The 14,673-nt window shown below is 46.0% G+C and overlaps 2 protein-coding genes across 5 annotated transcripts; one reads left to right on the forward strand and one right to left on the reverse strand.

Moving 5' to 3' along the window:
• Positions 1–1,202: 1,202 nt before the first annotated feature.
• LOC129592394 (astacin-like metalloendopeptidase) lies at positions 1,203–6,459 on the reverse strand. Of its 3 annotated transcripts, none has more exons than XM_055488413.1 (8): positions 6,321–6,459; positions 6,109–6,218; positions 5,885–5,984; positions 5,693–5,816; positions 5,448–5,626; positions 5,152–5,389; positions 4,132–4,242; positions 3,936–3,963 (listed from the first exon to the last, which is right to left on the reverse strand). In XM_055488413.1, exons 1-7 carry the CDS (start codon positions 6,418–6,420, stop codon positions 4,239–4,241), a joined length of 855 nt encoding a protein of 284 aa, XP_055344388.1. In that variant the 5' UTR covers positions 6,421–6,459; the 3' UTR covers positions 3,936–3,963; positions 4,132–4,238. The 3 variants fall into 3 exon arrangements, with proteins under 3 accessions (XP_055344387.1, XP_055344388.1, XP_055344390.1); XM_055488415.1 differs by having other exon boundaries at positions 6,317–6,458; XM_055488412.1 differs by lacking the exons at positions 5,693–5,816; positions 5,885–5,984; positions 6,109–6,218; positions 6,321–6,459 and adding an exon at positions 1,203–2,357 and having other exon boundaries at positions 3,130–3,963; positions 5,448–5,615.
• A 1,225-nt stretch (positions 6,460–7,684) lies between these two features.
• Positions 7,685–13,582, forward strand: LOC129592433 (uncharacterized). Of its 2 annotated transcripts, XM_055488473.1 has the most exons (7): positions 7,685–8,139; positions 8,375–8,405; positions 11,933–11,999; positions 12,077–12,104; positions 12,169–12,394; positions 12,452–13,160; positions 13,471–13,582. In XM_055488473.1, the coding sequence occupies exons 1-7, from the start codon at positions 7,925–7,927 to the stop codon at positions 13,491–13,493; spliced, it is 1,299 nt and encodes a 432-aa protein (XP_055344448.1). In that variant the 5' UTR covers positions 7,685–7,924; the 3' UTR covers positions 13,494–13,582. The 2 variants fall into 2 exon arrangements, with proteins under 2 accessions (XP_055344448.1, XP_055344447.1); XM_055488472.1 differs by lacking the exon at positions 13,471–13,582 and having other exon boundaries at positions 12,452–13,321.
• The last annotated feature ends 1,091 nt before the right edge of the window (positions 13,583–14,673 follow it).

The following is a 14,673-nucleotide window of genomic DNA, read 5'->3' on the forward strand; positions in this document are numbered from 1 at the left end:
AGTATTGTGTGTTCCGTCTGACCGATGGCCAGAGTATGATCTTCCTGTCCTTCACCGAACAGGTTCTCTATGCCAACTATTCCATTAACTTTCTGGTTTATTGCGGTGTCAGTCGGCAGTTTCTGGCCCGTACGTTGTGGATGGTACGCCACTGTCGGCGTCCGCAGTTAAACCGGATCAATCAGCATTCCACGTCCGAGAATACGGATGAGACTGCTTGTGCGGTTATTAGTATCCAGCTGGAAAAAGCGTTAGAGACCCAGGCGCGACGGAAATCGCAGCGGTACTTCGTGACTAATGGCAGCATATCCGTTTCCAGTTCGAGCGATGCGCCGTCACAACAATCGAAAAATCGTGACACAGAGATGGAAAAACGACAAGAGCGAGAGAAAGACAAAGTCTCCAATCGGAGCGCTGAAGCATGCTGCAATGGGCGCGTTGAGCATGCGGAAAGGTTACCAGTACCGCCGCGAAAAAGCAGAGTGTGAAAAGAAGCTTTGCAAATGAAGGATACCGAGCCGGAACAAAAGAGATGGTGAGCTCCGAACAGGAAGAAAAGAGCCGCTTATTCGTTTGTTGTCTTGATGATATACAGTAGAAGCGCTTTAAACTGGTGCAGCTGTTTCTCTGTTGGAACATCCCTAGGTGCCGTTTTCTAGCGGGAAACCGGTTGCTGCGTAAGATGACAAGGAATTTATAGCTAATTAGCATAGCTCTTCGGTCCCTGGAAACCGTTAAAAGTTTTTATTTAACGTAGAATTAATAGATTAAAGGTTACGAGTACGCAACTTCGCATATGCTACATGCAGTATGCATCTTAACCGCGCATTTTTTAATGTTTCCAGGTGGGAAACATCTTTGGTATGTCTCGCGCCGAGCATCATGGTATGCCATACGCCGAATGCGAGTAAACTTTGCTTTCGCTGCAAAGCGGACACACAAATGCAAAACCATCATTTTTCGCACATTCTCTAGGCAAACGACCTTTAGCAAACTAAGCACAGTGGGGCGATTTATCGCATTTCACCGAAGCGTGACTATAGGCGCAACACGTGGCACACTGCGGGACGGCAATATACTTCCTTGCATGATCATTAAACATGCGGTGAAGATCGCCGATGACCAAACCGTGGTACTTCGATTTTCTGCGTACAATTGCGTGTTTCTTGTTTATTGTTCATTTCGTCTGGGCCATAAAATTGTCGGTCGCAGACCGAATGTACGTACACCCTAAATTAGGTCCACAGTATGAAGGTTTCGTGCAAAAGCAGTTGAGCATCGGTGCCCGTGCCGATTTCCCGTGCGCGCGTTCACATTCTCCGTGCAAACAGCAACGCGTTGAACGACCTGACCTTTTATTGCTTGCAGAATGTTCTCACCACAACCGTTAATGCAAAATATTTGCAGAGAAATTCAGGTGACTTCTGTAAACAGTGTTGATAGCAGTTTTGTCAGATTCCGTAAGAGCCGAGCCGTATTGTTAATTCTACAACAACAGGGTCAGCAGATAGGCTCATTCAAAGAGAACTCCACCTGATCAAAGTCAATAAATGCCGCTCCCGAGGGAAAAGGTTTTTCTGAACAATCAACTGGTACATAAACTTCGCTTGAGGCGAACGTCCAGCTGGTGAAACTCTCTTGCAACCAATACAGTTGTCCCCATTCCGCCGATCGCAGCAATTGCTTTGCGCTCTTTCGCCATCGGCGGAATGGCGCAAACTCGCAGCTGCAGTGCAGCCGGAACAGATAATCCTTGACATCCGCGCTGAAAGTGGATGCCTTACCGATTCCCCTTTCCAGTGACAATATCCGCAGAGCCGGCAACTGAGAAAACGTATCGCTTTCGATAGTCCGAAACGTGCAGTTCGTACAAACTACCGTTCGTAATTTCGGGGAATTTTCGAAATCCTCTCTTTTGGCACGCAGGCCCAAACAATTGTCAAGATGGTACTCGAAGAGGTTAGGCAGGGACATTTCACGCAGTCTCCCTGTTACTCTGGGATCTGTGCATGCGTGCAGCGCATACCTAACGATCTGCTTCCGTACTTCGCCGAGACTGATGGACGAGAGTTCAGTGTCGTCGTCCGTGTTAATCGATACAGCGCGCGGACGCGCTTTGTTAACAGCTGTCAATAGGCGTGCGATTTCTTCCGCGGTTGCTTCTCGATAGCAGCTGATCTGCACCGCTTTTTGAAGAAGGCATACGCTCCTGTTATACGACTGTGGTTCACAGTTTGCCGTGAACTGCATGTCGCACTCCTCGGCGGTCATCGGATCCGTAGAAAAGGCAAAAAATGTGTCTTGGCTGTTCGGTAGTTTCTTGGAACACAGTGATTTGTCGGCTTCGGAACCCGAAACTGAAACAAATCAAAAGAATTTGGTGTCGCTATAGCAAGTGGGACAGGTATGCTTGCGCACGTGATATGCTGATAAAAATGTTGATACTTTAAAGACTGGAGAAACAATTTAACGCTTAAGTAAGTTATTATTAACTTTACTGTTGCTAATTAAAGCGTATTCATAGAATTTAAGAAAAATTACCCAGTAGGGCCAGTACATGGTGTCAAAAACGGTATACATACAGTATGCTAAAACTTTCCCATTAATTTTAAAAAGATTTTGAAATCCACTTTAAAATCGCGAAAAAATGCTGTGACTCTGTAAATCAGTGTCATACTGAATTTATTAAAACCCAAATTTTGAGAGCTAGAGTAGAACAAGAGAAATCTGCTAAGAAATTTGAAAAACCGTGAAAAACGCGCATTTGTCACCATGGCAGCTAGGGTGATCGATATTGACGTTAAACAGTGAGATACCAGTCCTTCTCGCACTATAGTAAGTACTTCTCACACTACACGTTCCATGAGTTAGCGCTGGCTGTTTTGTTGTTTTCTTTTGCATGACGTCGTAATAATCTTGATGTTTTATGTTACAACCGCTGATGTCACTGTTATTTCCTGTTTGTATTCTCTCGATTGTTGTTCAGCTGTCTGAAGCCTAGAGGGGGCAACCGCTCCGTTGCAAGGACAATAAACTTTGTTATTAAGCAAGTTTTCATACTGTAGTATGTGTACAACTGTATTTGTGTACTGGGAACAGAACAGAACAGTTTTTTCATACAGTACTTACAGTTCGGTACGTTGATGGAAAATCTGTACTGAGTGTGATCGATGGAGGCTGGCAAAGTGGGAAATGGATTTACTGAACAGTCAATAGGCAGATGAATATCCTTTTTACTATAACCGGCGTTCCTCCATGAATCCGGAATGAAGAACACTTCCCCTTCTTCAACTTCGCGGCGCAATAGCTGGCGATTGTTTTCCCACCAATCACGATACCACTGGAACTCACAACCGCAGTGCAGCTTCTTCAGGTACTCACGAATCTGCCGCCTGAAAACACTCATTTTGTGCATATCGTCCTCCAGGGTCATCAATCGCAAAAATGGCAAATCAGTAAATGTCCCTTCTTCCATTATCGCAATAGTGGTATCCGCGATAGCGATTTCTCTGATGTTTTTTGATTGGCTGAAGTCCGTTTTCTTTATCTCCACTCCATAGCAGTAAATCAGCCTGAAGGATAGCAAATTAGAGAATCGGAGTGTGGTCAGCTTTTGGCTGGTGCGACTGGAAAGGCAGTTGCTGATGGCAAGACGCACCACCTGTTGTCGAATCATTTGAAAATTATTGAATATTAGTCGATCGCCATCATCCAGATCAACACCAACGGCTCTTAATGGTGGTTTCGAGAAGCCGGTAACCATTTGCTGAAGTTCAGCCGAAGTGACGAGCTTGCTACAGTTGATGGTCAGCGCTTGGGTGTGTGTGCAGTTATCAACTGTAGAGCCGAGGACGTGGCAGTTGGCTGTGAACTGGGGCCTACATTGTTCTGCGGTCATTGGTTCGTGGGAAAACTGCGGGAAGGTTTCCACTCCGGTAACCGTCTCCTTGTTGTCGTCATCATCTACAAAACTGTAATTATTGATTATTTTAGGCACTTTTAGCTTCCGGATCGCCACATCGCTTTAATCCGCTGAAATGACTAAAGAATCGCTTGCTTGAGCGCTTCGGGAAGCATTTTTACCTGGACATCGGCTATTTGGCGCTATTATAATATTTAGTACCAACTTACCCGTGCTGCAGTCGCTCTGATGTTCTGTTTGTGCCTGCGCAATGGGGCAGTCCTTGGCTTTTCCGTTGTTGCTGTTGCTGTTGCTGTTGCTGTTGCTGTTGCTGTCGCTACCTGTTGGCACAATGCAGAAAAACAGCAAGAAATGTGCTCTGCATGCCCAGCTTACTGTTTGTTGGATCCGAGAACCGACTGGTGCTCTGACCATACCCGGCACGATTAGGGTGCGATGGTAACGAGACTGTTTTACTGACCAGGGCACATAGGGGTCCTCCAAATTCAGAAAAATCTGAGTTTTTGCAGAAAGGTTGTATACCTACGTAGAGTAATTACAAAAATAATTTCGGCTGCTGTAATTAAGATGGGCGTGGTCAAACGCAAATTAGAAGAGTGCCCATTACCACATACTACTGTTCTATTGTAATACCGTAACAGCACAGGCTTTACGCGTAGCATTCATTTTGTGGGCATTGCAGTAGGTGCGGTGGTCTATGTCAGCGCTGTTAAATTGCTAAATATTCAAAATTAGAAATTTTCTGAATTTTTTTTGTCTTTGCTAATTAGCAAAAACAATGCAGATGTGCGAAAATAAACAACACATTTTGAATACGATTATACGAGTAATAACGCAGTTCTGGAAGTAAGCAATTTGACCGTAAAATGACTGCTACGCGTAAAGCCAGTGCTGGTACGGTATTACAATAGAACAGTAGTATGTGGTAATGGGCACTCTTCTGATTTGCGTTTGGCCACGCCCATCTTAATTACAGCAGCTGAAATTATTTTTGTAATTACTCTACGTAGGTATACAACCTTTCTGCAAAAACTCAGATTTTTCTGAATTTGGAGGACCCCTATGTGCCCTGGTGAGTATATGAGGACATGTTATGGCGCATAACTTATGCGATTAGATTTTACTCTTTATTGAAGCAAACCACCAAAACTACTTTAATTCTGTTAAACATTATTCCCCTACTAGCATCGAGGTCTACAGTCTACACTCTTCCTATAATTTCGATTTACCTGCAAAGCTTTTTGGGTCTGCAATAGCACACCGAAACCTCCGGTGTATTCTGACGACATCCAGCGGACTCAGGTCTTTGTTCTGTCCAATCCGGGACTTTTTTGTTTGTAGGGAGAATAGTGGGGATACCGCTGTCCTTGGCGAAGGCGTTGTGCTTATAGTGCATGACTGATTCGTAATCGTACGGCAATCCGTACGTGTTGCCGTCTTCGTGCTTGGCAAACTGCTCCTTATCGCCTGAATTAAGCACTAGTGTCCATCAGCCTTAAAACTATGGGCGTTGGCGCAGCCTTACTTTTGGCGATGTTGTCCCAGATGATGGTAACATACTCGTCTCGGTCAGATCGTGAGTGTTCGTGAAAAAATCCCAAGACGTGCATCAGTTCGTGTTGGACATCGCCGTGCTGCTTCAGGCAAGCGGGCGAATACATCACCGCTTGTTTTCCACCAATGCGGCCGATATTCGACATGCACCTACAAAGGAGAATGTTTTGTATAATCATGGAACATATCGTCAACTTGTTGCAGTAAATCACTGACTGCAGCCCCTTTTGGAAGCTGATGTAGTCTTCTTCACTGGCGCGCTCCACAAATTTGACGCAATTACCGGAAAGGTGACTGATTATACGCATGGATTCCAAAACAATTTGCATTTCTTTTGGCGCTATAAACAATTAAGTTCACGCTTTTCTCTAGAATGTACAAGAAGCACTGCAAAAAACAGTTTCTTACTCAGTAATGCGTTTTGTTTCTTGGAGAATTCATAAGGAATTGTGTTGTTAGGCCAGAACGAGCTGGCCTCGTTAATGGCGTTTGCTGCTTCGTGTCCCAGCTGCAAAAGGCCATACGCTCGCATCGGCAAAGCAACTGAATACGCTTAAACGTCAAACCGTGCTAACAGCATTTAAAAATTTAGTACGTATTTCAAACGTGTTGCAACAACTCATTCCGTTTACTTGCAATGTCTGCAGACCGAGAATGTCTCCTTCCGGCAACTCGCTGTCATAGCGCGTGAATTCGTCGTCGCTATTGGCCAAAATCTCCGGATCAATGAAGTCTCTCCAATCTGTACAACCGACATGGCGAACTGTATTAGATTGTTGGTAACGTAATAATTCGAGCCAGCCATTCTATCGTGCAGTGTAAACGTACAACTGCTTTTACCTACTTTCCGGTAGATTCCGGATTCTTTTCGTAGAGACCTGAGTCCAGACTGCAACATACACAATCAGCGTACATAATCCACATTGCATCATGGCGGGCTGCATTTAATCTGCTAGCAACGTGGCATAGCATCATATTTTTACCAGACTTTGTCAGCTGGAAGAGCCCTATCTTTGCTTCCTCTTAAGTACCATTCTGCAAAATTCCCTTAGGCAAACATTTTTTTGCAGCGTTAAAAACCGGCTAGAAAAATATCACACAATTTTTGCGGCCTGAAGTTGGCGTGTAAGTCAGACAAATGCGACAATAATCTGCCGTTTGACTAAGCTTGCTTCACGTAGTTGCATCAGGTCATGCAGGCGTCAGAAGTGTTTCGCGGTTATGATATCCCAAGAGTCATCATACCTCTTTCTGCCATCAAACCAAGTGTAGCGTAATATTTCAATGAATTGTAATTAAAGAGTGCCGGTTTTCGGTTTCACGAGACCGTTAATTTATTTGACGTTAATTAAAGGAGCTTGTCGAGCTACTCGTGATGCAAAGTGTTGTTGCATCATTTGCAGCAGTTGCGTTCTACGCAGAGTGAATGTTGCATCACTCCCGGTGGGCATATGCATGGGGAATGTTGGTTTCAACTGGTAAGTGCCGTCGCAATTCTGCAGTCTGCAGACCAGAAGCACTCCACGTTCGCGTACAATACAACTTAATAGTGTTACCGCCGGTGTTTTGTGATTCTTTTTTTTAATAAATCTCTCCTTTATTGGTCAAATCGAACTGAAAAATTACTGTAGGAAAAATGCGTAATTAGGGATTAGTAATCACTGAGCATCCTTGGGGGCGAACAACCACTCGCGCACCCCAATATTAGGAGGCCAGTTTTCAGGAGTAAACATTTTATCAGACTGAGCATAAGAACCAACACGTGCAATTCATATCTGCGAAATTAAATATTCTTGGTTAAGTTGGTTGTACCCATATAGTTTGTTCGGACCGAGTTGTCTTATTCGGACCGAGTTGTCTTACTCTGGGACAATCATTTCGGAAACTGTTATCACTTTCACTCCCAATGTTAAAGGCAGAATAATTAGTACAAAAAATGTCAGTTTTGTCAAAGCAACATCGCCAGCTGCGCACGATGCATTAAACGAACTGCAGTAGCAAAGCTAATCAAAACCCTGGAACAATGTTCGGTATTTTCCCTCGTTGAGCTTATACGGTAGTTATAGCGACTGCAGTCGCACGGATGCTCCCGGCAAAAATGCTATTTAACTGCAACACGCAATAACTCGAAAAACATCTTACTACTATCTCGTAGCGCGCCATGGTATCGTTCGAACGGACCAATTCAGCAGCCAAACAGTTTTCTGAAGCAACCTGTTTATGAATAGGCCGGGGAATTTCTGCATTTTTGACTAACGACAATAACTAACACCTGTCGTGAATTTCCAGCAGTTTCTGGTGCTTTCATTGATCTTTATTGTCTTTAATGCCAGGATCAGTGGCAAATGCAAGAACACAAAATTAGGCCTAAAAATCTGCCGTTAAGCTGAAGTTGATGGACATTTAACTTTACCTTAATATGCCAGTTTTATCGCTGATCTAACAGCAATGCAACACAACGTAACGCATTGTGGCTGGCCGGCGCGCAACTTTCCGTACGTATTCAGCCAGCCCGGTCTCCAGTACACGGATCTGGTTCTGCGTCCAATTTGGCTCTTTATCTGCACCACCGGCAATTTGATCAACATTATTCTTCTGAGGAAACTCAGCACATTTCAAGCAATATTTCTGATTGCGGTGGCTGTTTTCGATATAATATTCATGTAAGAGTATAATTAATCAGCAGTACTATAATACGGGTACAGTATTACTATTCTCATTTCTCGGTACTGGAATGGTGAATTTGCCGTTTTTTTACTAGAACGTGTACAGTACTTATCCTTCTAGTTAACGTTAACCTAAGCAAGCTTAGCAAATTCATAATAATTTTCTTCGTAAGCATACATAATTACATATGTAGGCAAACCGTCCAAACGGCGCATCTGTGTCTCTTTTCAGGTGGTCATGGTTTATAGGGACATACATAACGGTAAGTGAAAAGCGGGCGACTGCAGTGTGGAATATTTGTGTGCAACTGTGTGTCATACGCACAATTATGTACAATTTACAAGTACTGTACTGCACTCTGATTTAAAGTTTATTGGTTTCCTTTGTGTTCAACAACAATGGTTACACATTACGGTTACAAGTTCCAGAAACAACCAAAATCATTCCCTTCCCCAAATTTACTTCTGCCCGGCAAAGTGCCTAAAATAGCGGCAGCGTTTCCCTTCATTATCGCTAGACTGATGCGTTGTTTCAAGAAGGCGGTAGATCGGCTTTCTCCTGTCTTTCCTCGAATTAGGCGTCCAACGAAGCTGACTATATCTTTCGCGGCTTCTCCAAGCACGCCAAGCGTTTCCACCGCAAATGGATAGAGCAGATACTGTTCTCCGAGGGAACGGTACTTTTGTCGCTTCCGACTTTCCGCTTGCCCAGCTGCTGCGCCAGGCGCTTTTGCAGTTCCTTTAAGGTACGACGGTGCCATTGTATCTGCGCAAGTGGCATCCCATGCCAGCTGTTTTCCATCACGGACGGGTACCAGAGTAACTCCATCCGGCCGCATGCCATTGTCTCCCGACATTCCCTTGGGCTCTAGTTCGCTAGGAATACCGGCCGCAAAACATCCACGGTGAAGAATGCTGTTTAACTCAGAATGTAAGCTCCATCTGCCTTTGTTGTACAAACAAGACAAACCATGATGACCGTCCGGGGTTACCGGAAACGAGCATGCTTGGCAGTCGTGATTAGCGACCACAGGTAAGCCAAACCTCAGTCCGATGGCGATTCTTACTTGATCATCGGAAAGTAGGGTGCCCAAACTAGCCGCCGGCAATGCATACAACCATGCTGCAGATTCCTTTTCTGAAGCAGCCAGCAAAAGTGCCATTTCCTTGTCGCGTCCGCTTTCCATGGTTTTCAATCTCCATCTCGAGTAAGACAAATCCACCACCGGCCAGTCCCAGCTTTTCTGAGATTTCCGAGCATGATCCACTGGCAGTTCACAATGGTAAGTATCAGTCCATAATGTTATGGCTTCATTGAGACCCGACAACTGACAGTTAGGGAGCAATTCTGAGCAGATAGACTGTACCGAGGTAGCCGAAGCGATGAACGCTGACAGTGCTAGCTCCTCCGTACGCCGTATACCCAGTCCTCCTCGACCTACTGGCATAGTCATCTGTGTCCACTGAGATTCATTAATATCCGCATTGGCGATTGAAGTAGTAGCTTTCCTCATCAAACTGTCAAACTCGCGTAAAATATCCGGGCACGTATATGTTTGGCTTGTTCTTAAAACGTACAGCAGTTTCGGTGCACTTAGGCAGTTTCGCAATAAATACAGTGCTTGCTGAGATGGTAGTAATTTTAGCTTTTCCACCAACCTTTCGATTTCAGATATCTTGGAGCGTAGGAAAGACGGAACTGCAAAAACGGTAACCGGTGCGCCCAGGAGATACAAATTCTCATTCTCGCGAACTTCCCAATCTGGCCATTGCCATAGGAAGCGATGTTTGTCCGCTGCACGTTCTTCTTCTGTTCCACCAAAAAAGTGCACTTCGCAGTTTTCATGGTTTAGAACCAAACCGATCTTATTTCCCTCTTCTTCAATCTTATGGATGTCTGCCATGACGGCTTCCCTTTTTCCGGCCAACGTTACATCATCTAAGAAACCTAATTTCAGTTCGCTCTGAAGCCCGTTCAGCAGTGGCAACGTCCCCAGGCAATATCCCAGTGGGCCAGCATTATCTCCTTGCTGAACTCCCCATTTGGAAGCGATCACGTCCTCTCCACATACCAGATGAGAAACTGGAGCATATGATTGGTGGAAGTAGGGGTAATATTGTGGTATATCAGAGCGGACGGCTTCCAAAACGGCAGTCCTGCTGATCATATTAAAGGCATTCTTGAAATCTAGTTTCACCATGACGCGTGCCTCGGCATGTTCCGTCTCCAGATAACTTCGCGCTGCATGTACGGTAGCTTCGGCGCCTCCTTTCGTACCATATCCTAACTGGACTGGTCGAAGTTTCCTGCCCATTTCTTACTGACATCTTGCACTGATAATCTTGGATGCTAACCTGCGCAATACTTCTCCCACTGCGATTGGACGAATTCCACCAGATGGCGTTTTCAGGGCTACTAAATTTGCACCAAACAAAAAGGGACGTACGTCAACAGGAACTTTACCATTGACAATAACATCCAACAAACTGGTCATAGCTACACACAAGTCTCCTTCCATGGCATCTCTCCCCTCCAGCATATCTTTGAGATGCTGCGGTTTCATTCCCATAAATCCGCCGGCAGAGCCCGCTGGCATATTAAAAACAGCATCCAGCAGCTCCGCGGGGGTTACGCGGGGGACAGAAAGAGCGGGTGAAGGTGGTTCAGGGAAAACCGTACCAGGCGGCCGTGGTGGGTGTTTTTCTTTTAAAGTGGCAATAGTCTCTTCGTTAATATCTGCCAGTGATTCTTCGGAAGCCAGGAACTTAACAATTTCCCGAGTCTTTCCGTTTTGAAACATCTGGGTTACGCGCTTACGGAGTTTTGCAATGTCGTCGGGGTTCTCCTTACGGCTCCTTGAAGACACATTTCGAACATGGTGCCCATGCTTCGTTTCTGGCTCCTGTATTCCGTCTGCATCTGCCATACACTTAAGGTTTCTCTTTACTGTAACACTCAAGGATTCTTTGCGGAGCGCTTTCGTTTCAGGCAGGGCCAGGGCTTCTCTACAAAACAGTAACACAGCACACCAGGATTGTGTATCGTTCAGCTGAACACATCGACGAACGCGCTTCAGGAACTCCTGTGTGCATAGGTGGCGCGCTGCTTTGGGGATTCGTGCGGAAATGTGGATCCGTGGGGCTGTTAAAATCTTGCCAAGATAGGATACAGACTGCTGGGCGAACAAGTTTACCGTACTCTTCGATGCCATACGGTCTTTGGAGGTCTTGAACCGCATGTCGAGCGACCCGTCCTTCTTGCGTCTTAACGGCAGTTCCCCGCTCGCAGACATGGTAGAACCCAAAAAGAGGGGAACAGGCAGCAGGCGCACAACGCAAAGCAAGACAGTGGAGGAATAAGACTTACGAGAACTCCGTAGGTGTGTCGCTTGATGTCTGCGGGACAGCTGCCACCACACAGCCTCTGGAGAACGCAATCTTCCAGACTCAGGTCCCGCAGCCACCCTCCATACTGAACGGCGGGAAATTTGCCATTCAGGGGCAAAATAAAAAAGGCCCAGTTCTGATTCTTGTCTAATCGCCGATCGTTGCGATTGTAACCAAATTTCTGTTTTGGATATAATAATAATCTGTCTTCTATTAAACTGTCTTCTATTAATAATAATCTGTCTTCTATTAAACTTCTATTCAGTACTTCTATTAAACTTCTATTCAGTACATCTACTGCACTCTTGTACATCACGAACAAAATAATTAACAGCAATAGGCCAGTAGTCAGTAGAGAAACTGTACTGTACCAGGCGGATAAATACTGAACTGTTTTGTGCAGGATCACATAGAAGACCATATTACTAACCCATCTTTTCGGGGATTCTTGAGAATATCGTGGTTTGTAGGTGAGTTACTTTAACAGGCGTGGTTTCTGCTCTTCGAACAAATTCCGTATTCGTTGTTATTGTTTAGATGTTCGTAGGGAATGTTGCTTTACTGTGCTCCGACTGGTATGTGGAATCGTATCGTTCGCAACGGCCTTGTTCTAGGGTTGTAATCCATGCTGTGTTGCAGGGTTCTGGTCGCGTTCAGCATAACACGCTTGCTGAGCATCATCGACCCCTTCGGAGTGGCGACGCGCTTCACAAAATGCCGAATGCGCATCGTGATCTTGTGTCTGCTCCCGGTGGCGGCCGCCAGCCAAATGTTCACCCTAGTGGATTACGCCACGCAGCATACCCCAATGGCCCACGCCACCTGGATGAAGAACTGGCGCCGCGTTCAAAATACGGATGCTACCGTCAGTGACTTTTCTATGTCAAAAAGGAGTTATTTGATGCATTGTTACTATTTGCAGATAGCCGCGCCGCTATCGGCGTTGATCGCGCTGCCGTTGATCAACGCCGCGGTCATTGGCATCCTTATCAAGCGCCGCCTGCTGAGCCGATCGCCAACGGAAACCGGTCAGTGTATGAGCGTCCCCAATGGCCGTCAGTGGGTACTGAATATCGAGACGAAGAAAGGTCATGTAACGGTGCGCTCCCACGGACGCGACAAGCGGACGTCGACGGCCGTGCGCTTGCTGACGGCCTCCGTCGTCATGTACCTCGTCTTCCGCATCCCCTTCGCCACGTGGCACACGATGGAGAAAGCGGAACAGCACTGTCTGGTCCATTTAACCGATGACCAGGCTGTGATACTGCAGGCCTTTTACTTCCAATTTTTATATGCAAACTATTCGGTTAACTTCCTGATTTATTGCGGTGTCAGTCGCAAGTTTTTCGCCCGAGCAGCGGGGATAATTGGGCACTGCCGCTGCCAGCCGCCACATTCCGCGCGCGGCAGATCGAAGAGTACGCAGCTGTCAACGGCAGCGACCATTAGTGGACATCTAGAAGGGACGCTGGAGGGACAGGCGCGACGCGAACCGCAGCACCCGATCGTTCATGATGACAAGTGGTGCACTTCCCATCCAGCCGATTCGACGTCCATCTGTCATACCCAAGAACCGACCGAAGACAGCAACGCGCGCGGCAAAGAAGTCATCTCGGTCGCGAAAAACTTAAGTACGGGTGGAGGCTACGAAAAAGATTAATTAAAAGTTAGAGCAAAGGCGATGCTGAACCCCGATATGGGAGGTCAGTTGTCTAGACCGCAACGGGCATTGCACATACGCACTAATGGAAATCGGAAGATAATTTGTTTAGCTTGGCTGTTGCGTTCTTGTGCCATCGGGGGTATTGTCACCTCTGCAGAAGATTTAAATTAAATTCTGTAATGGTGTGACGCCGGTAATGGTTGAACTGAAATTCTGTAATGGTCGCTTAGAGTACGTAAATGCAGGCAGCAGGTTTTCTGTACATATGTCCTTCCTAGGCATGCAGACGGAAAAGAAATGAGTGCCAAGGAGGCGGTATGCACTATGCCGGAACAAGGTAAACATCTTTTTTTCACTCGATATTCTGCAACTAATTTAATTTGAGCATTAGGACGAATTATACGGTCATTTAAGATATGTAATATAAAAAAACACTGAACTTGTCCGAGATGAAGACATCAATCGAACAAGGCTTAAAAATTAAAAAACCTTTCGATCGCATCACAAACTGCACAAGCGCGCTATACTTTGGAGATATTAAGCACTGCCTTGTGCTAAAATGGTTGACTACCGTAAACAGATCCTTCAGGCAGCTAACCCAGCGAAGGAAGGCGCCAGTTGCCGGCTTTGGCACAGGATAGCGGAAGGAAATTGATGGCTGGTCGAGCCTTGGACATTACTGCATCCACTACCGCAAACGCCCACGCTAATACCGGGCCACTGGTGTCTATCACCGCAGCGTCCGACAAAAACGCTGTGCCGTTGCTCCACGTGTGCTGTACATTTTTATGATGGCATTACCAAATGTCCTTATAGTCGGTAAGCATTGACGCGCCGCTTTCTCACCCGCGCCAGTATCGTGTTGTCCAATTGCCTGGCTAACTGGTTAGGGCATTAGCTAACGGCCGAGAAAGCCACCAAGCGGTATGACACCGTGGGATCCGTTACATGCCGCAGGAAATGCGAAACATTGGCCCTCTAGTCACATAAAACCACCAGGAAGGGCCGACCGGACACAAAATCTGGATCACTGTCCATGCTGTACTCTAGGTTGGGTCGCTCGAACGGCGGAGTGGCCATGTCGTATTCCCCTCATTACCTACAAGATAACAGACTACTGCAGTTGTCGGATAGTAGTCCATGGTTCGATTTCCTCATCGGTGCGTTTTTCTGAGGTTTCCTTCGGATGGCGCCCTGTTTAGATTACGGTAATTCAAAGAAAAATTAGGGCATCGCCTCAAATTCGAACCGTATCTCGCTACGATACGGTGGCTCCACCACAGAAGGTAGCTTAGAGAACTGTACCCGTAGATGTGGCCAATGCAAACAGCTACTTCGTGCGGTGGAGCTACCTTACCGTAGCGAGATACGGTTCGAAATTGAGCCAAGGCTTAAATGTTTAAAAGTAACCATAATGACTGACGTTTGACCTTCTTAAAAACGGGCACGCTACTGGAAATCTTTGTGTGATTGAGTGCTGT

Source organism: Paramacrobiotus metropolitanus, unplaced genomic scaffold (genome assembly GCF_019649055.1).
Source record: "Paramacrobiotus metropolitanus isolate TYO unplaced genomic scaffold, Prichtersi_v1.0 Parri_scaffold0000052, whole genome shotgun sequence".
Lineage (NCBI taxonomy): Eukaryota > Metazoa > Tardigrada > Eutardigrada > Parachela > Macrobiotidae > Paramacrobiotus > Paramacrobiotus metropolitanus.

Bases quoted from the DNA above. Each gene is read 5' to 3' on its own strand.
- LOC129592394 (XM_055488412.1), bottom strand. From the start codon at position 5,480: ATGTTACCATCATCTGGGACAACATCGCCAAAA. The intron at 4,243-5,151 runs GTAAATCGAAAT...TTGTGCCAACAG, and splicing joins AGACCCAAAAAGCTTTGCAG to GTAGCGACAGCAACAGCAAC. The intron at 2,358-3,129 runs GTAAGTACTGTA...GATTTGTTTCAG, and splicing joins TTCCATCAACGTACCGAACT to TTTCGGGTTCCGAAGCCGAC.
- LOC129592433 (XM_055488472.1), top strand. From the start codon at position 7,925: ATGCAACACAACGTAACGCATTGTGGCTGGCCGGCGCGCAACTTTCCG. The intron at 12,000-12,076 runs GTGAGTTACTTT...AGATGTTCGTAG, and splicing joins GAGAATATCGTGGTTTGTAG to GGAATGTTGCTTTACTGTGC. The intron at 12,395-12,451 runs GTCAGTGACTTT...TACTATTTGCAG, and splicing joins TTCAAAATACGGATGCTACC to ATAGCCGCGCCGCTATCGGC.